A 24,481-nucleotide genomic window follows, 5' to 3' on the forward strand; every position below is an offset into this window, starting at 1 on the left:
GTGATATGAACTTAAGATCTGATAAAATAATTTATTATGTTTATTCTTCATCAACACATGCTTGTTTTTATCACAGCTCCCATAACAGAGAGAGAGAAAGAGAGAAAGAGAGAGAGAGCATTACAGACTGCAACCTGATACCATGGTCACGTACCACACAAACGCATCCAGATGAGACCAAATATGGGAGCGATCCATAAAATCTACAAACACATTCTTCAGGGAGCTCATTCATCACTTGGTCACTGAACAAACAACACGTGTCATACCCCAGAGCAGAGATGAAGGAGGAATTTCACCCCGGGTTCCACAAATGGACATAATTATTAGGTGAAAGGGCACATCTGGACATAATTAATAGGTCAAAGGTCAAACTCACCAATCATTCTGAAGTTTGCTGGCGGGTATAGTCTTCTGCCTGCTGCCTATTAGCCTTTGAGTTTAGAGGTGCTTTCACACTTGGTTCACTTGCCTGGTCTGAACCTGAGTTTGATTGCTCCCCCCTCCCCCTGCCTCTGCTGGACTGCGTTCATATTATGTTATTTGGGTCCAAACCATGGTTTGTTTGTGTCATCAAGCTAGCACCTGTTTATCCCATTGCAACGTAACGGCGGCGCAGCAGAAGGCAAATGCATAACATTGCTCTCTGCACTTTTATATATTCAAGTTTTTGAACTGTTAATTTTCTTCGGTACATAACACATTTATGTCTGTCTTACAAATGTACTGTAAATGATCTGAAGAACACTGAACAGAAATTAGATAACTCTCTGTTTGCAGCGCATGAGTCACACTTGTCAGGAAAGTGAGTAAAACACATACACAAATACACGTTTTTATCAAATAATACGTCATTAATAGAGGTTTACTTCCGAGATTTGGTACGATTGCGTCCACATCAGCAGCGAATTGTACGGGAGTTCACATTAACTGTACCCCAGACCACCCTTTTTAAGTGGACTCGGGTATGGTTCACGGGTTCACACCCGAGATCGGAAGACAGTGTTCACATTATCCAAACAAACCGAACTCTGACATCAATCGAACCCGGGTGCGCACCAAAAGTGCTAGTGTGAAAGCACCCTAAAATCACTGACAGATAAAGAACAGGAGCCACTGATAAGTGGTAGAAAGAGACGCACACACAACACTCACACAAAATAGAAGCACAGTGATACCCCTGAGACATTATAACCCAGACAGGCACATTCTCCTACTACGGAAGTTCTAAGCGGCCATGCATTATATATTTTTTTCTTTTTGTTTTCTCGTTATAACGACTTAATTTTCTCGTTATCTCGACATAACGAGGGTCGTTTTCTCGTTATAACGACTTAATTTTCTCGTTATCTCGACATAACGAAGTTCGTTTTCTCGTTATAACGACTTAATTTTCTCGTTTTCTCGACATAACGAAGTTCGTTTTCTCGTTATAACGACTTAGTTTTCTCTAAGAAGTTACAAAACTGCGCCAGCAGGTGGCACTATAGACCTGAATATAACTGATGGGGTGTTGTACACTGTCCACTTTACTGTACGTGGACCTTCCTCGTGATCGCTACAATTTGTGCAGTCTTGTTCATTACTGACATTTAATTAATTCATAAATGTTAAATGCTTGAATCAATATGAATATTTTGTGTATTAAGTTCCTGCTAGATACATGAGTTTCACCAACGCGTTCTATGTCATAAAATAACTGCTTATCAAAACCAAGGTTGACATCACTGTATTCTGTTTATCTACAGTAGGACGGGATTTAACGATTTAGGCTGATGTGCTTCTTTTCCTTATTACTAATCTTTATTGTTAACCATATTGATGAGAAATGTGATGTATATGTAAAATCCATAAGCTAATTTAATTCAGTTTTGTTCTATAATGTTGTAATCGTTTTTTCTACACACACATACACTACACATACACATGAACGCTCTTTTCAAACAGAAGTTTGTAACACACATGATATCTGCCACATCATATAATGACTACTACAAATTACAAATTATATATAATTTTATTTCAAATAAAGGGAAAATGAAAAGTGAGTTTAATCCAAGCAGCTCTAATGGCGCGGTGTTGCCATTTAAACATGTTAATTACAAAAACAAAACGTTATTTGTACTGTCTCTGGAAGAATCAACAGTGATTGATCAGCCTTTATTTATATACAGTATTGTAGACGTTATTACCTAGGCGAAGCAAAATTTGCTGAAATATAGGCTACAGTAAGAGCACCTGCATGGTTGTCCATCAGATGCCTGTCAAAGTTGAGTTCATTACTATTGCAACAGGTAAACTGTCATGTCGTTATAACGAGAAAACAAACTTTCGTTATGTCGAGATAACGAGAAAAATAAGTCGTTATAACGAGAAAACGAACTTCGTTATGTCGAGATAACAAGAAAATTAAGTGGTTATAACGAGAAAACAAAAAGGAAAAAATTATAATGCATGGCCGCTTAGAACTTCCGTATCCTACAGGCACATTTTACAGGAATATTTTCTATGAATAATAGGCACAAATCTAAGTTTGAAATCTCATTTATGGTGTAAATGAAGAAACCATGAAACTATATTATGTGGCTGAGAAGCCTGGTATGATTGCTAATGGCTGCTGATATGTTCATTGCTTGCGAAAACATATTTCATTACCTCCTGCATTTGCTGAGTCGCTGTACATAGACGGAAAACACCCTGTAATACACTGTTGTAATTCCACCCTGACACGCCACCCATGTCAACCACCCTGATTTGGTTCTTGTTTTGTTTTTTCCTTGTCTAATCTCTTATAAATTACCTCAGATTTATTTTAATTAATTTAAATACCAAGTCACATTCAATGCTGTTTGCTTTAAGACAAATTAATAGCATTTATGTTTCTATTCCTGACAAGCAGATATCTGTGTGTGGTTGGTATAAGACTGATCTTTCCATGACAGTATTTTCAGCCTGTGTAAAAGGGTGCTACAAATGCCAAATGCCAAACTTAGGTCAATCATTTTCAATGGTGCGGGCCTGGAGAACAGCAGTAGCCTGAGATGACACTGCTCTATAAATTGATTGTGCAACCTCACAGAAAATAGTCTGCCGTCAGAAACAAACGCTGAAATTCATGCAAAATCGCAGGATTTTTGACTGGGTTAGAATTTGTAAACTAGGCTACAGAGAAGAAATTAGCTAAACTGGTTTTGTCTAAAATATATATTTGGGTCAGACTAGGTGAATTCTATTTCATAGGCGTGCTTTGAAGTCTGCCAAGACTGGCTGACACTTCTCTCAGGTCTCTTAGCTCAAGTGTTATGTTGCAGAGGGCTATAACAGAGTTACAAATACACCAGGAGGGTAAAACTTGGTAATTTGCATGAAAATTACTTTTTAAAGTTCTGATAATGTCAGATTCACTGTCAAGCCATGAGAACAATTTCTATTTATTCTTATAAAGCATAATATGATTATGGAGGCACATAGTAATACTGAGTGAAAATGCATCTCCTCTCATAGAGTGAAAATTCTGTCTAAATTCTATCATCACTATTCTATTTTAAACCTTCACAGGTACTTTTATGCTGTTTTTTTAGAGCCTAGCAACTTCTGTATCTGTTCATTATCATTGTACAGAAAGCACAGCATGGACATTCCAGTAAATAACTCATTTTGTGTTCTATACTGAAGACAACAAGTACAGGTTTTGAACGATGTGTCACAATCATGGTCTGCTGTTCTCCTGTTTTTGAGTTTTTTCCTTATTTGGTCATTTTCCTTTTCTTGTTAGGTTAATCGATTACTTCACACCTGTGTCCCGATCTCCCGTTAAGCCCCGAAGAGGCTACCGATCTCCCGTTAAGCCCAGAAGAGGCTCCCGATCTCCCGTTAAGCCCAGAAGAGGCTCCCGAATCCCAGTAAACCCAGGGAGGGCTCCTGATTCCCTGACGAGCCCAGGGAGTGCTCCCGGGCCCCAGTTAAGCCCAGGGAGAGCTCCTGATTCCCCGACGAGCCCAGGGAGGGCTCCTGATTCCCCAACAAGGTGGAACTGGGCCATGGCAGAAATGGAGACTCAGGAGCTGAACACTTACGGGACTGGACTCTTGGCCTGGATCTGACACAGGGCTTAACTGGGTTTCAAAAGCTCTCCCTGGGCTCACTGGGGAATCAAGAAAAAAGAGGGCTCCCGAGTCTCCAGTTCCTCCATGGCCTCCCAAGTCTCCAGATCCGTCATGGCCTCCTGAGTCTCCAGTTCCGCCATGGCCTCCCGAGTCTCCAGTTCTGCCATGGCCCCCCAAGTCTCCAGTTCCGCCATGGCTCCCCAAGTTTTCAGTTCCGCCATGGCCCCCGAGTCTCCAGTTCCGCCATGGCTTCCCGAGTCTCCAGATTCTCCAGTTCTGCCATGGCCTACCGAGTCTTCAGATTCTCCAGATGTGCAATGGCCTCCTGAGTCTCCAGATCCGCCATGGTCCCCCGAATCTCCAGATCCACCATGGCCGCCCCAGTCTTCAGACCTCCAAGGCACCCCCCCCCTCCCCAGTGTTACAGCTTTCGGGAGGGCCATTCTGATGGGTATGGAGTTCGTGTTCCGTCAGAACACCTGGCTTCTGTGATGCTTTTGAAAAGTGCATCGGCCGTAACACGCCGCAGACGTGTGCAGTGGAAATCAGGGGTGACAGCGTACGCGGTAAAAAATGAACATGGATTGACACGGAAATGCAGTAATTTCACAATAAAGGTATACTAATTAAATCCTACTATGTTTCACACTCAACACATGGGTTTTTTGCTAGGTTTAAAACAAGAAAAAGAGCACCTTTAGATAAACAAGGCAGCATACTATATGCTCTTTTATGGAAGCAGAAAAACAAAATCATTACGATCCGTGGGATTGCTTGTAATAAAGATTTAAATGCAAAAGGCACGAGAGTCCACCGTTTCTGTCAGTTTTAATTGTAAATATTTGCGATATCCTTACAAGAAAATTAGGCTTATTGTTGTGTTTAAATGTTATGCTGCTTGTTTGACCAGTACAAACCTATAAGTCAAATGCATGAATAATACGATGTTTAAATGTATTGAGTTTCATATGATTATGAAAGACTGTTACTGGTCTGTGATAAAAGCGTCACAATGATAAAATTTTTTGTTATTATTATAATATTTTTTTACATTATTTGAAATCAAAATAATATACAAATATTGTGTTTGTGGAATAAACAGCCAAGGATCAGCAGCGACTGCAAACGCACGCGTCCTGTGTGAAAACACAATGATGATGCTTCTGGACCACATACGTAACGCACGCGGACCACATATGGAGTATGTGTGAAACAACAGGCGTGAAGACAACATAGCAGTAATCTGCATTATCAAGGTCGAAAGTCGGACAATGACGTAGACGTTATAGGACTACTTAATGCTCGTCCAGAGGTCTTGTTTTCCAGACTACGGGCTCTTGCCTTTTTGGTAACATCACGGGTCAATAGCGGCAGATTGCTCTGCACGTCTTCAGCGGTATTTTCGTGCGTGCAGTAGTAGCATTTAGCTTGTTGAGCAGTCATGGCTATGGTGGGGCTGAGAGTTTCTTACCACAGAATCCTCGACAGGATCGAGCATATGCTGCCGGCTAAACTGAGACCCATATATAACCATCCTGCAGGTAACACAAATGCTGTTAGCGTAACAACTTATTTGTCACTGATACTGATCCTGTTAACCTCTTGACTGAAAGTGACGGTGCAGCCATAGACACTGCCACCTGAACAGGTGTTTTTTTGTGTCGTTGTTTAAAATAAAAACACAAAGCGACTCCAGTGCTTTAAAATAATGGTACTAATCAACTTGGTGCACGAATATTTCATAATTAATTTGTTTGGATGCATAACTTAGAATGGAATTGAGGTTTTAGATATAAACAGTGTTTTAAGAAGCTGCTTGACGTGTAATGTTTCTGTACTGTACTGTATTTGTGTAAAGTGCCCTTGATCGTTCTGTGTAATATTCTGTTACTGAATTACTGAAAAAAAATTCTGTTCTAATAATCTAACATGAGCTATCTAAAGGGAGTTAAATTGTTTATAGTTCTAGTCATTTGTGGTACAATTAATATAATGTTGATAAGCAAAGGTTGACTGACATGTCATGTTGAATATTTAAACAATGATTGTTTACAACTAATAATCCATAATTGGTTAAAGATTTGTACCATCAGTATATTGTATATTGTATTTCTTATTGTAAGTCAATTCAGTCATCAGTGCCTTCAGCTTACAGAAATGCAGGTTCAAGTCTGTGTACTTCATTGCTGTAAAAAAAAAACATGTACATTTACCTTCATATTTTAGAAAGATATTATACATATTTGTTACAAAAACAGCCACAAAATGTACTGGCAAGAAAAAAAAAATCACCAAAAGAGTTTGTCTGTGTCAGTACTTTTTTTTTTTTTTTACTGGTTTGTATGTTGAAAGACCTGGTTGCTGTCTCAATAACACACATAGGCTACTCTGTGAACATTTGACCTGTCAAACATGAGTTTAACTGTTTTGATGTGCTCTTTGTTTAGGTCCAAAGACTGTTTTCTTCTGGGCACCAATGTTTAAATGGGTAAGATTAATAACACATGATCTGGATGTTATTATATATATATATATATATATATATATATATATATATATTATTTGTTACATTTCTGATTTCACACAGAGTCTGGTCATAGCTGGCATAGCAGACATGACACGTCCAGCAGAGAAACTCAGTCCCTCCCAATCTGCTGTGTTGACAGCCACAGGTATATCTCACAGAATATATGTGAACAATTAAAAGTTGCCAGTCTCCATCACTCTATGTTTTTCAGGTCTTATTTGGTCCAGGTATTCCTTGGTTATTATACCCAAGAATTGGAATCTCTTTGCTGTAAATTTCTTTGTTGGAAGTGCAGGAATATCACAGCTCTTCAGAATATGGAAGTGAGTACTCTCATTCACATACACAATACATGCTATAAAATCACATAAATGGGGAAACAGGCAAAGCAAACCATCTTGCAGTGAAGTTCATCGAATCTTGCGTAGAAGCCACCTATCACGTCATTCACATCTGTCAATCAGATCTGTCAGTTCAAGTCAATTTTTTATATTATTATTATTTTAAATTATATCTGTGAAAAATTTTTTGAATCCACATGCCTTTGTAATATTCAATCAAAATAAACTTTCATCCGCCTTGCACTGAAACCTGTTCTCTTCTCTGATGACGTGTTCACTGTTACGAGGGCGGGACAACAACTTCTCCCCTACAACAATCTGTCACTCAAATGAAATCACAGCAAAAGCAAATAACAATGATCCAATCACTTCCTGCTGGACCAAATTAAATCTTGCCCTACATTAATTTTTTATTTGTCGAACCAGCCATTTGCTTGGATATTCATCAAAATAGCGTAGAAAAGAGGAACGTAGCTTCCATTTCAGGCCAAGTAGGACACAGGGGCACCAGCTATGTAGATGTGTATACAATAAAATAGCTTATTTTTCGATAAATGAGCACTTTATTCCCCTCAGGTATAACCAGGAACTGAAGGCAAAGGAGAAAGAAGCTAAGCTTGATAGCAGTGCTGTGTAAAGGGCATCCAGAGGACTGAAAGGGACTCTCCTCGACTGGTACCCCAGAAAGTTCCCCTCCATCAACAGTCCTCCAGTAGAGCCTCCACATAATTTCTTCATGAACAGAGATCATCTGATTCTTTTATATTTCAGGTCATTATCCCGTGCCAATAGTACCTATAGCAACAACTAATACGGTTGTTAATAACGCACACAATGTTACATATTCATTAGGGCTGTCAACAAATTTTTTTTTTAACTTCGAATATTCGTTGAATTTAAAATAAAAATCCACATTCGAATGCAAAAATGTTGCATTCGAATTTTAGGTGTGGATTGAGGAGGCTGCCTTATAAGCCCTGGGTATACTTCACAGTCCATGTTCCGTTCCGTCTCGCCAACAGCCGTGTGGACTAGCTCGACACGCAGTACCACTTCTGTTTCATCATTCACCTTGTGTATGGCCGAAGTATACTTGACCTTCATCAGTGGCGCACGAGATGCGACGACGATGTAAATGTCATTGCATTTTAAGGTTTATGTTAGCCTATCCAGTTGAAGCCACTAGAAAAAAAGAAGAAGAAAAGAACACAAATGTGGAGATCTTGTTTACATCAAAACTAAAACCAAGCCATTCACACAGAACGCATATTTTGCACAGTTTCTAAAGTGACTTGCGTCTCGCACAAGAGAGCCGCATGTTTAGAAAAACATGTAAAATTAATGTAAGTTCCAGTTTTTAAAAACATATCTTGAGACTTTATGGTGGGTTTTGGTTCCCCATCCCACTACATCTCATGTTTTTAAATGAAAAAATGTATTCTATGTGACTGGCTTTACGTCCTTTTTATTTAACTATGCATATATACATGACGCTGTTTTGTTTATAGTTCTTTAAGCAACATAATTAATTATAATTGGTTCATAAACATTATTTTAAATATTATGGTTTATTTTTTTTTATTTTATTTTTTTCACAGTCATGTATTTTAGTGCTTTGAATAAACGTGTATTAGTAATATTTTGCTCGATGCACCCTCTTGCGGCCTCAGGAAAGAAGCCAAAAGCTTTTCTTCACCGTTACTGAAATTATGCATTTTAAATTCAAATATAATTCGAATTTGTATAATATTTAAGTAAAAATTTAGAATTTAGCTTTTCATCTATTTTGACAGCCCTAATATTCATATTAGTATGACTGTACATTTTTTAAAAGGCTTGAGATTCAGATGCATCTTGATAAAGGTGTTTTCCATCCAATATACTTGAGTTACCGTCATAATTCTTGCCACTAAATGAATTTCTTCACTTTGCTTCTGTCATACTGTTATCAGAATGTGTCCAAATAAATTTTAGAAAAGTCTCATTGATTTATTATTCTATTAATAGGCTTCTCAAAATTCCAGCCATTCCTAATTGTAGACGGCAAAAATGCTTCTGATATTTATTTAATTGAATATAGTTTTTAACCTATATCACGCAAAAAGTACAGTTTTTCTGCAGATATCAGAATGAGCACATTTAATAATAATTTTAGGTCATTAAAGCAATGACTTGCATTGTAGATGTAATATTGCTTGTTTTTGCAAAATTTTGCTAACGAAAATAGTTCCAAACAAAGATCACAACACTGCTGTTTTGCATCTCTGGGCAATGGACGGTGTTTACTTATTGAATGAATCAGCTTTTTGAACGAAAAGGTTGATAAAAACATGGATAAAAATGGTTCAGTGATTCACTAATTAACACAGTCAAATGCTTTGTTTGTGAATGAATCAACCATTTGAATGAATCGGTTGAATCTCAATGACCCTTCCAGTCACATGTTGCCATCTATTGGTGGTTTTATTTTTCAAAATTTTGACAATTTTCATTTCAAATATTAGTATTCAACATTTTCTGTTAAAAACAATACATTATTTTTCTATCTGTAAGTGCAGGTTAAATGCATCAATGTCCCCTCTGAGATACATAAACTGTAAATACATGCTATTTTTAGATGTAGATTCCAGAAATGTTTTCTTATGTTAGAATGAAAGACACGAAGTACAGAATAAGTGCTTCTTATTCTTACCCCATAATAGATGAAAGACTTCAAACTGAACACAATCTTGCTACTCAAGCTGTGCATAAACAATTTATATATACATTTATTTGCTTATTTTACATTTAGAATTTACTTTTACTTTCAATACTTGTGTTATGATTTATAAAATACACCAAATATCACATACTTTAAGACTTTTATTCAAGTAATATTTTAAAGAAGTCATTTTCTGTCAAGATATCTGTTTTCACTTGAGTATGACTTTCAGGTACTTCATACAACTCTGGTTTCAAAAATTATTTTGAAACTAATAGAATGTACTAAGCAGTAGTATACTATCCTGTTTGGCCTACTGCTGTATATGTTTTTATGACAGTACACTGCTGTCCCCTTGTGGTGCTACAAGAAACTGCATTTTGGCCCTGAAAAGTCTTCATCCACATGGTGATACAATGCCTCGCCTACAGGTTGATTACACATGTAACATTGGTTAAATATGTTAGACTATATTTCTCTATTTAAAAGCCTGTGGTAAACATAGATAATACGCAGCAACAGGACTGTAATAAAATAACTATACATTATTCATCATGCAAACAAAAGACAGTGATGTCTGGATCGGCGCCATGTTTGAAGGTCTCATGTGGAGATGTAGGCTGATATATTTTTGAGTCAAACCCATAATGATTCATCTTGTGAATGCAGTGTCCAATCTTAAAACATGGGATACGTGCATAATAACAAGATAGTCTGAAGAAACATGCCAAATTTCTGATGCTCTGGGCACTGTGTGATTTGATATTTCAGCAAAGTTATGTAAAAAAACTTGAAACATTAAATCTATTCTTGCACCCTTGGCACACAAGGCCAAATCAACCTTCATCCAGCTTTGTGGGTTCTTTTTAAAACACCTGCTAATGTCACCTATTAAAAGATGTATGGTTTTATATATATAGTACATTAAAATTATTTTATGATTAATAATATCTTCAAATGCACAGTTTATTCTTCTTTCCTTTGTCTAGGACATCTTGCTGCAAAATAATCAGTAAATATTTTTTTCTGCCCATTAAATACATTTTTCATTATGTATTTTTATATTAAGTATTCAATTATATATTTTTTTACATTAATATTAAACAATTTGTATTCCTTCTACAATAATTTTGTATTTGATATGTTCTCGTCTGAGTGGATCTTACTGCAGCAAAAAAATTCAATACCAATCTGCAGTGGCAGAGATCATTCAAAAGATGTTTAGACAAGAGCGCAATGGATGCTTGAGAATTCATTTATTTTGGTGATTTGTGAACACTTGACGGATGAAGAATTAAGAAGTTCCTTTGCCACTGCGCAAAAAAAAAGAAAAAGAAAATGCAGTAGAAACTCTAGTACGGAGATAGCTGTAAACCACATTAAAATGGAATTGAACAAACTAATCAAACAGGTAGTGCTATTAAATAAGGCACATGAACTGATCGTAAACAACTCTTCCAAAAAATCTGAATGACCATTTTTGGAGCATAAATGTCTTTTACATTGCTTTTTTGGATACATAAAATAGAACAGACAGAACTACTATGTACACATTTTTAGATCTTTCAGAGGTAAATGCAGAATGGGAGAATTTATATTAAAACTAATCAAGGACATAAAAGACTAAATGAATACTAATGTCAATAATCCTACTGTAACAAAATGGTCAAATGAGCAGTGGGCAGCTGTATCCAGCTGCATGGGGAGCAACTGGGGGTTCAGTGCCTTGCTCAAGGGTATTGAGGGTGGAAGAGGGTGCTTTTCATTCACCCCCCACGTACAACTCCTGCCAGCACTGAGACTCAAACCTGTGACCTTCGGGTTACAAGTCCAACTCTCTAACCATTAGGCCACACCTGCCCTCCATTGAATAAGTAGACCACACTTGTCCTAACACAATCCCTGTTTACCAAGGCACATAAAGAGTTGTACTTGCCCTCATAGTTCATGATACTTGCATATAACTTCTGTAAAAGTAATTATTCTTCTGTAATTCTCTATTTTAATTTTACATATATTCTCCCAGGCGTCTGTTTTATACATAAATAATTTAATCTTTATTTAATACAACTGCAGCCTTGAGGTTGTTGCCTTCATTTATTAGTTTTTTAATGGTGTATCAAAAAATGAAAATCCTGTCATCATTTACTGAGGGTGAGTAATTGATGTCAGGATTTTAATTTTTGGATGAACGAACCCTACTCAAATCCCCGATTGGAGTACAAGCAAATATGTTCAAATAGTTTTCACCTGTTAAACACTTGGGGTTGGGTCAGGATATTGCCAATAAAATAAAAAGAGCTACATTCACTGTTGGTGAATGGTGCTTTTGCATTTATAATAAGGCCAGCAAAATCATTATTAATATTTGAAAGCCAGACAGACAAGCAAATAATAGCTGAATGGATAGCCAAAGAGCTGATCTCAAAGACTAGGTCTCACCAGTTCCTTAACATACTGCTTGAGAAGTTTAGCCCCGCCTTCTCTTTCTCCTCACTGGACAGATGTGTGATAGGATGAAGTTAATCATGTTTGATATAATGTCAGGTGGAGGGTGTAGCTGATGAGGGTGATGGTGGGCGAGTGTCATCTCCCAGGCGTCCACCAGCTGGACGTTCAGACCTTTAAACATGGCTCGGAGCACTTTGTCAAGCTGTTGGGAGAACCAGTCGCTGTTGAACAAGCTGGACTCGGGGTCCAGTTTCTGGAGGTTGGCTGTGCGGATCAGCACCAAAGTCGCTGGTTCTCGGTTCAGCAGTCGGATCACCGCCTTGCGGATGTGGCGTAGGCGCCGTATGTACACTTGCACCGGGAAAGTGCTGAAATGTGACCAGATGCTGATCAGGACCACCGTGTCCGAGCCCCCTCGTAAGCCATCCAGCTCATTTGAGATGTAGTGCATCTCAGCCGAGGACACGGATGTGAAGCGGATCGGTGGCCCATGGCAGCGGTATCTTAATAATATGTTGTGATTGCTGTCCATTGCCATGTACGGGCCAACATTCTTCGGGCTATGAAAGTTGAATTCCTTAAACTCTGTATTTTGAGATACACAGGGTGAGATGTGGGTTAGATAATAGATTCATGCCCACTCAGGAATAAAATGTGTAAAATACTTAATTGGCATGACAATATATGAAAAACTCACCCTGGACTTAAAACAAATATCTGTACCTCTGTTGTCTCAGGCTACATTTAGATATTCAATATTACTATACTATATTTTGTTATTTTTTTCATGCTTTGCTTTTTTTGACATTGGGTCAGCTGAAAAAGTTTTGGAGATGTGGTCAAAGCCAAACGAAAGTGACTAACAATCAATATAGCACCTTTAAAAAGAGTTACAAAAATATTACTGACCTGGAACATGGGCAATGAGATACTCGTACCACTGTCGCACAGTGGAGTCTCCATACATGTACACCATTTTCCCTCGAAGACACTGTGCTATGACTGAAGAGGCATTAAACTGATGCATGATGACACCATTCAAAGGTCTCCATGATCCCTGGTAGTAGTACCCGGAAGGAGTGAATTCAAGGTGCATTCCTTTGGTTCGCACTAGAAGGAAAGAGGAAACAGAAGAAAAAAAATTATGCATGATGATGAGAGAAAGATAGAAAAATTATGATGAGAACTTAGAAATTAAACCTAATACAGTTTTTGTACATTTAAAATGATACCACCATCCAAAAGTTTGGGGTCTGTAAGTTATTGCAAAAATAAAATAAAAATTAAAGTGATAGTTCACCCGAAAATGAAAATTCTGTCATTCACCCTCATGTATTTACCTTCGGAACACAAATTAAGATATTTATGAAATCCGAAAGCTTTCTGACGTTTCATAGACAGCAAAAGCAACTACCACATTCAAAGCCAAAAAGGTATTACAGACATTGTTAAAATAGTACATGTGACATCAGTGATACAACCATCATTTTATGAAGCTACAAGAATACTTTTAGTGCTCAAAGAAATCAAAAACATTTTTCATAGTTGCTGTCTGTACGGGGTCAGAAAGCTCTCGGATTTTAGAAATATCTTAATTTGTGTTCCAAAGATGAACAAAAGATCTTATGGATTTGGAGCGACATGAGGGTGAGTAATTAATGACAGCGTTTTCATTGGTTGAGTGAACTAACCATTTAACACTTGTTCAGCAAGAATGCATTAAACAAAATCACACTAATTAATAAACATTTAAGTTGTTACAAATGTGCCAAAATACCTTTAGCAGGTTGAACAGTCACATTGTCCACCCCTGCAGAATGTATTGGAATTTTGATATTTACTCCACTAGAACAAAACAAAATTAAAGTGTCATTCATTAAACTGAAATATTTATAATATATAGCCTATAATCTGCATTCTCTAAAGCACTGCTCTAAATAGGTTTCACTTCTCACTTACCTTTGGAAGAACTGTGACTCATAAACAGTGAGAAGGTGTTTCTTATACCCCCCTTTTGAGTGGTTAATCCGTGTATCACAGTCCAACATCTTGGGCTTATAACAGAACCAGGGTTCTCCAGTCTGGGGATCTGTGAAGTTGCAAAGTGACTGCTGTTTGTGCGGCAAACACAAATTACACAGAGTGGTCTCCGAGAGGTAACCTGAACGGAAGAGGCTCTTGAAGAACACTCTGTCTGATTGTTCCGCTCTCAGTCGTCTGAGGACCATCACGGCTTCGCTGGAGTGAATCATGGTCAGTTCCACCTGGGCAACACCTGCCCAAAGCAGCGGGAAAAATACTGTGTAGTTTCCATTGTTGTGGTCATGTACCTGGCCAGCCACGCCTGCCGCAAGTTCTGGCGTGTGGAGTCGCGCAACTAGAAAGTCTCCTCCATGTTTTTTGGGCTGACCCAAAAAGTTGTGCATCTGCACCTTCACTATCAGTTGCCCACCCACCTGCAGATCTCCAGGGTCTTGGATCGTATAATAGCTCTGTGCAGGATCACTACTTTGACGTAACGGCAGTCCCAGGACCAATGGCTCTGGCCAGGCGATGGATTTGAGAAGATAGCTCTCCTCCCTGGCTTCCTCTGCAGTGGGCTCCTGGCCGAGGTGGGCACAGAAGGAGTAGTTAAACTCTACTGGTAGAAGAAATTCAGAGGTCTTCAATACTGACTGGATGCTGTTCTGAAGCTGATAGAAGGTAGATACTGTCTGACAGTTCCAGCTCTGCAGTAGACAAAACACAGAAGCTTTAATGTGACATTTTATTACAGAGAAGCATGAGAAAATTTCAGAGGGCAACCTTCAGAAAAAAAAAAGAAAAAAAAAAGAAAAGAAAAAAATGATTATCAGTTTTTAAATTACAAAACAAGATTTATACCTTTTTCACTCTTTTTTTTCTTACAGTAAGAACCTCAGATGTTTCTTCACAAACAAAATTGTAACATGGTAATGATTTGCGGTGTGCTAAATCTAATTATTAGAAAGTTATCCTATATTTACATCCACACACATATTATGTTGCCTACAACATGTTGTTTTGTGCCCACAAAACCATTTCATTGTAGTATTATCTACTTCAAGGTAGCTAGAATATAAATGAAAAGAATGAGAGAAAATTGAGAGAAGCAGATATCATGATCACAATTAAAATATGATTTATCATGCAGCCCTATGAGTTTCCGTAACTCATTCGGTCATTTTACTGTTTGTAAAGCTGCTGTAACACTCTATATTGTATACTGCACTACAAAAATAAAGGTGACTTAACTTCTACTCACTTCCAATGAGGTGATATTCCACAGCAGGAACAAGAGTACTGACAAAGCCAGCAGACTGAAGAATGGGACATATTTGGGAAAGTATTTCTCCATGGTTTCCTCTCTCGGTCATCCTCCTGCCCAGCACTACAGCTGATCATGGTTGGCCATTATTGCATGCTAATCAAATAAATCAGACCAAAATGCCATGTAAACAGCAGTATCCAAATACATATTATGGCTTTATGTCAAATCAGACTCCCATTTAAACAATTACAAATTAAAGTCGTTTTTACTAGGGCTGTGCCGATTGTTAATGCGCATCTCGTCATTATGTTCTCCAATCAGCGGTAAATTCCATCAGGTGTTTAATGACGAGATGCGCATAACGATCGGCCGATCGTGATCGCCACAGCCCTAGTTTTTACCCCCTGTAATCTGGCTCCGAACTGCAGGTGAAAATCTGTGGATTACTACCGGTACATAATCTAGCCTAAATTGATGACATTTAATATTTTATTTTTCAGCACTATATATGTTAATCTTTCTTCATATAAAATATTGACAAAATCAAAAATTTGAGCTTGGGAAGTTCCTGAAATTTGGTTAATTGGACACAGAATGGCCCAGTTCTATATCTGTTCATCTACCATCAGAGAGTGGATTTATATTTTCATTCAGCCCTGGGTGAAAACGCAGACTGCCCATTCTAGGATACACAAGGGGGGGGGGGATCATCATGAAATTGTTCTTGAAATTAGCTGTCTTTCTGGAAATTATGTCAGAAATGTGGCCATGAAAATCATCAAACAGAAAGTACCTCTTGTTTAGTTAACTCAAATGACAGTCACATAGGATTTAGACAAAATAAGTTAAGGATATAAATCTGTTATAAATAAAACAATGTTCTTCTAAATTGTTATCAAATTACACTGAACAAAATGATAAATGCAACACTTTTGTTTTTGGCCTAATTTTTCATGAGCTGAACTCTAAGATCGAAGACTTTGTCTATGTACACAAAAGGCCTATTTCTTTCAAATACAGTTCACAAATCTGTCTAAATCTGTGTCAGTGAGCACTTCTCCTTTGCTGAGATAATACATCCACCTCACAGGTGTGGCATATCAAGATTCTGATTAGACAGCATGATTATTTATATATAACTTTGTTTAGTGTATATTTGTGATGTATTTGTACATTACATTTTGCAATAATATTATTAAAATGTGTTAAGAATATTTTCTATTGTAGCAATCTTTGTCGTCCCACTTTAGAAAAGGGTGTTTCAAAAGTGGGACACAGGTTTTGACTAATGTTGGACAGTCAAATATACTATGTAATTCAATTGATAACATGTGCATTAAGAAAGTTTAATACCATGTAATTTTGTTAATTTTTGAGCTTATAATGCAGCAATATTATTTGTTTTAAGACCAAGATTCAAAATTTAGAGATTAGAAGACCATGGGATCCTGGACTGTGAAGACTCCATGACTGGCCATCATTTCTATTATGATGTGTTTTTTTTTTTTACCATTACAATTTGCTTAACGCAAGCTTTTGAAAAAAAGTTTATAGAAGTAATAACCATTTTAAAGACATTCCATGTTCCAAATTGTACATCTTTTTTTAATTGTTTATTAAATTATTTATCTATCTTTAAGTTTAATTTTCAATTTTTGACTTGCGTGTGGTATTATTATTGTTGCTGCCAGACTATTATTATTATTATTATTTTTTTGAAAATAGTTCATAAACAGAGTTGACCATTTAAGTAACAGAATTGTAAAGTAGCAGAATTGACAAAATTATCTGGTGGACTGTCAATTCTGTTACACTATTGTCAGCATTGTTACTCTACCTTGGTATTAGCATTTGACAGTAAAATAATTGACTATTTTATTTTATTTTGGGCAAAAACTCCCCTTGCTAGCATAAATGCTAAGAACACATGGCACTAATGAAATCATGATTAAAAGACCTTTAAATAACCCAATGTGTGATCAGTAATAAATTTGGTCCTCCTTTGATATTGTGGGAACACTACTGATGTTCTTCAAAATAACTCTTGGGATAAGAATTTTTTAATATATTTTCTCAGAGAGGGCGCAAAGATTTTCAGTGCTTTAGATCTTATCAGTGAGAGAAAGTGATACATGATGGAAAAAATGCACTAATTCGGTCAACAAGAAATCATGATTTTCAGCTATTTAAGACACTTTTAACACAAATTATGTTGTTATTGACTGTAACATCTTGTAATTCATAACAATAAGTAAAAAGATTCTTCAAATAATCCCACACACACACACACACACACACACACACACACACACACACACATATATATATATATATATATATATATATATATATATATATATATATATATATATATATATATATAACTAGTATATAACTGCCTTCTCATTTTGAAACACCACCGCAAGCCACTGAGTATATACAATATATATAAACAGTTAACTAAGGCGATATTGTTCACGGTCTCTGTCTTGCTTCATCCACTGTGCAGCACCCAACATCATGTGTTACAATATTTCAAGGTGGAATATGATCTGAGTCCTTAATACTTTCTCTTGCATTTCGAAAGCATACCAATTTCATCTCTATGACAAACAGCTTGCTTTAGAGGCCGAAATGTTAAACGGCGAGTCAGCTTCATTTTGGTTTAAGACCAATTCGGATGCTGTTTGATGCCACGGCATGTACATAATGCGCAACGAGTGAACATTTAATACGTGTATTTGTATAATGTCGAAAGAAAGCATCATTCACCCACCTTCTGAACTGATGCTCCAGTCCCGACGTGCTGCTGCCGCCGACCGCTTGATGTTATTATCCGTCATGATGCTCGCATCATAGCCAACAGTCAGTCTAAAAATGTACGAAAAGAACAGGAGCAGATTAGATTAGAGGACAACCGGTAGGGACCGGTAGGGACGAGCTGCGTTTGCAACTATCAAATACACGAGCACGGCACGCATGACCATCGTTTCCGCCCCAGCTTTGAAAACAGGGGGACAAAAAACCCGGAAAACTGATTATGATGATTTTATGGTATCACATATTGGGCTTCAATATTAAATAATCATACATTTATTATAAAATATCGTTTTTCTTGTACCGTTTCGTTTACAAAAATGGTTATGTTGCATTTACAATTAAGGATGCTCACGTGGTTTTAACACAAGCCTCGCATTACAATTGAGCTTTTTTATTTCCAAGCAAGCATGCACACGCAAGGCACTGACGAATTGTTTTTGCTGGGAGGGGCGCCTGTTGTGTTTTTATTTCTTTATTTCTGTATTTATTTATTGGGGGGGGGTCATTTTCAATTCAATCTCTTGAGTATGTCTTTAAGATTGCAGGACCAAGCCAACGATCAGTGACAGCAGCACAGAAGAACGAAGGCGTCGAGAAGTGTCTGTCTGCAGCTACTGCAGAGTGCAGACTGCAAGACAGGCGTAACTTGGAAGTGGGCGTAACTTGACGAAAGAGGCGTAACTTGAAGTTGTTCAAATCACACAGAACCACGCGAGATGTCAAAACGAGATTTTGTCGGGATGCGTTCGAAACCGCATACCCTTTAATTAGGCACTTAATTTCAATAAGTACAAACTTAAGGAGCACTAAAGAGTACATACTCTACAGCCTAAATGCGTATGTATGAAGTATGAATGCAATTTGTATATCATCATCCGCTATGTTGATCATGTGACCTACAAAGTTAAAACAAGCACAACAACTTAAAAGATATAAGTGACAGGTTTAATTAATGTATTTGTAAGTATCTTGATAATGAAGAACATTGCCCATGCTGTGGTTTTGTTGCAGAAACGGCTACCTTTTTATTTTGTGATTGTAGTATAGCCAATACTGTTGATTTTATTTTTTTAAATATTTTTAACTCCACTAATGTGATCAAGTGTTATCCTTAAAGCATTTTTTTTTTATTAGAAAACCCAAAATCGTTATCTCTTGAATATTTTTTTAATGTTTTATGGCATTATGATTGTATATTGTTAGATACAACCGTCTTACCATGATCTTTTATGTAATAATTTGGCAATAATAATAAAAAAAGAGGGTCAGGTACACTAACTCCTCACAGCGACAGCAATATCTGCACAAAGGGTGCGTCAATCAGCTGCTGGAAGAGCTCACCTTTGGAGAAGATTGTTGATTTTATACTCTAAAAATGTATTACTACTCGAAAATTAACATTACCCCATAATGAATTGCATATTTTGCCCACCCCAACACTTACATGCAATAATAACGATAAATGCCAACCAATAATTATATATATATATTTTTAATTACATTTTAGTAAAAGAAGCTAAATGTTTTTTCTTTTGTGACTTAGCTATACATGAATATATACTAGTTCAACAAATGCAGTCGATGTGAATAGATCAATTTTCAGTCAAGCAATTAATACATGAATTGATTAAATATTTATATTTTATTTACTGAGAACAAAAAACATGTCTAAATGATTAAAAAAATGTATAAAAGTTAGCATCACAATAAATGCATACATGTACAAGTCAACAACACATGAAACAAAGCTTCATTCAAACTTATTGTTCTAACAAACATGTATTTACAGATGGTGAACCCAACATCCTCCGGCCATCTGAACACAGCGGATACAGTTCTACTGCTGCACTTCACAATCTTACTCTTTTCAACGGGGATGTCGTTGAGCAACAGGATGAGGAAGACCTTGATGACGACTCTCTGAACCACACAACCTTGAAGCTAGAGCTCCAAACTTTCGTGTGCCTGCACCCCATGAGCACGACTACCTGAAAAACATTTACACCGAGTTTACAAGTACATGCATTGATGTATTACTTTTGTAGTGGGCTAAACCACTGAAGTGGTTCAAATTTATAAAAAAATTATAAATCTAAAGCGACTTACAGTGCATTCAGAATAACAGTTTTTACCTAACATTTGTTCCCTGGTATTCGAACTGAGGATGAAGACACCACAGCAATATCTGGTCCTGATGAGACCGTAAAGGGCAGGTGGAGTGAGGGAGCGTCTCATCTGTGACTTTCGATCATTTCCAGGATGATGCTGTGGTCTTCTCCATCCTCAGTGCACACACCAGTCTACAGACATTTTCATGTCCTACAAAAATACACATACACAATACAAAAAGTAAGTACATTATTCTTTTGTTTCAGGTTTTCCCTTTTTTCACCTTTCCTTGCAGGTCCTGCTCCACCACAAAAGATCTGCAGCAAATGCACAGAAATCAAGAATAAGAAAAGAGGTGTAATAGTTGTTTAAAATTACATTAAAATAAAATACAACTTAAGATTTAAAATGTTTCATGTATTTTTGTAGTGTACTTACACAAATCCTCTTTTAGTTTAGTTTAGTTTATTTCAGACGGACAACTTAGGTTCAACACAATTGAGCTAATGTACAACAACATATTTACATTAGTCTGAACAGGTGTAGGCTGAAGCTCTTGCTTATAATGCCTACCCTTTTTAAAACATCTCATCTTTTATTAAATAAAATAAAAATAAAGAAAAAAAACTGTTGTTTTACATCAATATACTATTGACAAGCTAGTATAACTAGACTACAATAACATTATTTTTGCCAATCAATACAGTTCCACAATCCAAAATACAACAAAAAGCCGCTTTCATTTATCACTCTTTAAATTGTTTCATATAGTTTCAGTGTTTTATTCTTAAATAGCTTCTTTAATTTGCTAAGTGACCCACATATTTTTAATTCCTCTTGACAGCTGTTCCATAGAATTACACCTTTAACTGAAATACAATGGTATTTTGCATTGGTCCTCACTTGATTCTTTTTAAACATACAAGTTCCCCTTAAATCATGTTGACATTCTCTTTCTGTAAACAACCCTTGGATACTTTCTGGCAATTGATGATTGTTTGCTTTGTACATAATTTGTAATGTTTTTAGTTCTACTAATTCTTTAAACTTTAGGGCCTTTAGTTCAATAAATAGGGAGTTTGTTGGCTCCCTATAGTTGGTTTTCTTTACTATTCGTATGGCTCTCTTTTGTAGCATAAATATTGAATTGGTATTTGTTTTATATGTATTTCCCCATACTTCCAAACAATAAGTAATGTATGGAAGCACTAGGGAGCAATACAAGGTATATAATGATTTTTTATTTAATAAGTCTTTAACTTTATATAATATTGCAATTGACTTTGAAATCTTGTTCTTAGTATAGGATATATGGGGCTTCCAATTTAAGTCATTGTCAATTATCACCCCAAGAAATTTAATTGTCGACACTCTTTCTATTTCAGTTTCATTAATCATTAATTTACTTATTGTGTTCGGTAAACGATTACCAAACACAATAAATTTTGTTTTACTTATATTTAATGTTAGTTTATTCAAATCAAACCAATTTTTTAGCAATACCATTTCTTTTTCCATTGTTTCCAAAAGTTGTTTCAGATTGTCACCAGAACAAAATAAGTTCGTATCATCTGCAAATAATATCAGTTTTAATACTTTTGAAACCTCACATATGTCGTTGATGTACAACAAAAAAAGCAATGGCCCAGCACAGAGCCTTGGGGAACCCCACATGTCACTTGCAACCATTGTGACTTGCAATTATTTATTTGGACATATTGATACCTTTTTTCTACTACTAATCCAAGAATGAGCTACTCCTCTTACATCATATTTTTTCAGTTTCTCTAGTAGGATATCATGGTTAACAGTGTCGAATGCTTTTTTAAGATCTAAAACTTTGATGGCATCATTCCTTCATCAGTCTCTCTTCAGCAGATAAACACACGTGTGTCTCATCTGTCTCTGTAACATCCAGACATGAGTCAGTCTCTTCTGTCATATATCTGTGATATGCTTTATTTACATGTTGAGTTAGTTACTGATGTAACTCGCTTTTTATCAAACACACATGTTCCTTAAATTATCAGTAATTTAAGGAAATTAAATTATGGACAAATGGACAAATAAAATAGATAACTTATGTTTAGTTACTTTACATAGATTTGTTTGTTTACATGACTTATACTCATCTAAAGCAGTGTTGACAAAAGTGAATTCTACACAATATCTCACACATATCACCTGTTTCATATCTGTTAGATGTGCTCATCTACAATACTTATCAAACATTATCCAGTCAGATGATAAATAGACATTTAGTAATAGTCTTCAAGAAGTATATATGGTTGATGTAAATCCACTATTGAGTCGTGTACTTAATGGAGCTCCACTGTTAGTTATGCATTATAAAACATGTTTACAGCAAAATCACAAATGCGCTATATTATGAAGGTCACAGAAACGGTTTAGATTAAGCCTGTGAAACCTGGAGAATAGCGTCTTTAGACCTTTTGCTTATAGGTTGCTTACTTTATGCCTTAGTTTTATTAATTATTAACTCCAAAAACAATACCACTGTATGAAAATTACTTATACACTTCAATTTAAATAACTGAAGTGTATAAAATATTCTCACCGTTGTCTCTCACAGCAAGCTATCATATTCGTCTTCTTTCCAGCTTAACGTCATCCATCTTCTTCTTCTTCTTCTTCTTCTTCTTCTGGTGTTTAATGGCGGTTGGCAAACCATTTAACGGTGCATTACCGCCACTAACTGGACTGGAGTGTGGAACGAAAGATTAAGCAGAAAAAAAAGAAAAGAAATTTAAATAAATAAATAATTAAATAATAATACTTATTAGACTCAGATTATTTTAATTAATTCAGTTTCTTTAAGAAACCTAATTATATCATCCAGCTAATTTGTGCATTACCGCCCTCTTCTGTTCCGTTGTGTGGACCAGATAAAACGTTTTCCTACTAAAACGTACACATCTCTCACATTGTCCTCTAACATTAATATCTACACACACATCATGCATCAAATCCTGCCTAAAACCCCTGCTTCCTTTAAAACGTAATCAATATTCTACTCTGTGCTCTAATTAAAGCAGCCCAACAACTTATCGTTTTGAGATCTCGCGTGGTTCTGTGTGATTTGGACAACTTCAAGTTACGCCTCCTAATTCAAGTTACGCCCCCGTCTTGCAGTCTGCAGACGTACACGTTTGGAAGGTGTCACGTCTTTTAAATATGGCACGAAAACAGCACAAATATGGAGTCAATATAATGCGGCATATATATATGCAAAATAATAAAGTTTTGCAAAAGAAAATAAATTTTGAAAACAAAAATTAAAGTAATGAGAAAAATAAATGTGCTTTTTAAATGGCATTTAAAGACTCCATTTGTCCATTCATTATTTCTAAAGAAACATGATAAAATGTATAAACGACTCCATTACATTGTATCTTACGTTATGGTCCCGTATAGTGTTGTCACGGTACCAAAATTTCAGTATTCGGTACCGATACCAGTGAAAATCCACGGTTCTCTGTACCAATTTCGGTACCAAAGCAAAACACAATATGCTAATAAAAAAAAAAAAACTTTTTATCACTAAAAATAAAACCAATGACATTCTTGGAAGAAATATTGTGTGATTTATTTCTTTAAAAAGATTTATAATTTTTTTCAACAGTAGTTGCAGTATCACATACATTCTACTAAATAATAGTAATATTTCTAGCACAATGCCTTCTTGTAAAAATGAACTTATTTTGACGTGTTGCCGTGAATATCTTTAAAATGACACTGGTTTTACTCAAATGAAATGGTAAAATGCTTGTGAAGTGACTCAGAACAGTTCTGGTGATGTTGTTTATGTATTTATGTCCTCATTGAGATTGCCTGACTAAGAGTGAAACTTTAAAGCACTCAGTCAGAGAGTGTTCGGCGAGTGAACATATATCTGAGCTAAACTTATACTTAGCCTCCAACTCACACAATGGCAAGTAAAATCTGAGAATTTATTAGCCATTGGCTAATATTAGGCATCATTTAGTCGCCAGAAGGAAGATTTAGTCGCATATGCGAGTGATGTACTCGCAATGTAGAGGGTTGCTATGTAGTAAACAAACCCGCACGTCTCTGCCATTCATTCATTCACACAGAGACACACAGAACATGCAGGAT

At 36.4% G+C, this 24,481-nt stretch overlaps 2 protein-coding genes and 1 long non-coding RNA gene across 3 annotated transcripts; 1 reads left to right on the forward strand and 2 right to left on the reverse strand.

Annotated features, from left to right (window-relative positions):
- The first annotated feature begins 5,359 nt into the window (after window positions 1–5,359).
- Window positions 5,360–8,955, forward strand: LOC127965152 (mitochondrial pyruvate carrier 2-like). Its single transcript, XM_052565757.1, has 5 exons — window positions 5,360–5,647; window positions 6,554–6,594; window positions 6,694–6,778; window positions 6,845–6,956; window positions 7,551–8,955. The coding sequence occupies exons 1-5, from the start codon at window positions 5,548–5,550 to the stop codon at window positions 7,609–7,611; spliced, it is 399 nt and encodes a 132-aa protein (XP_052421717.1). The 5' UTR covers window positions 5,360–5,547; the 3' UTR covers window positions 7,612–8,955.
- Window positions 8,956–10,914: 1,959 nt separating this feature from the next.
- Window positions 10,915–18,410, reverse strand: nxpe3 (neurexophilin and PC-esterase domain family, member 3). The gene is made up of 6 exons (XM_052564519.1): window positions 18,192–18,410; window positions 15,410–15,568; window positions 14,086–14,855; window positions 13,904–13,971; window positions 13,036–13,236; window positions 10,915–12,711 (listed from the first exon to the last, which is right to left on the reverse strand). Exons 2-6 carry the CDS (start codon window positions 15,500–15,502, stop codon window positions 12,146–12,148), a joined length of 1,698 nt encoding a protein of 565 aa, XP_052420479.1. The 5' UTR covers window positions 15,503–15,568; window positions 18,192–18,410; the 3' UTR covers window positions 10,915–12,145.
- Window positions 18,411–19,858: 1,448 nt separating this feature from the next.
- On the reverse strand, window positions 19,859–22,993 carry LOC127965454 (uncharacterized). The gene is made up of 3 exons (XR_008155302.1): window positions 22,923–22,993; window positions 20,593–20,661; window positions 19,859–20,223 (listed from the first exon to the last, which is right to left on the reverse strand). It is a non-coding gene; the product is annotated as an uncharacterized LOC127965454 (long non-coding RNA).
- Between the last annotated feature and the right edge of the window lie 1,488 nt (window positions 22,994–24,481).

This window comes from Carassius gibelio, chromosome B9, assembly GCF_023724105.1.
Source record: "Carassius gibelio isolate Cgi1373 ecotype wild population from Czech Republic chromosome B9, carGib1.2-hapl.c, whole genome shotgun sequence".
NCBI classification, from domain to species: Eukaryota; Metazoa; Chordata; class Actinopteri; order Cypriniformes; family Cyprinidae; genus Carassius; species Carassius gibelio.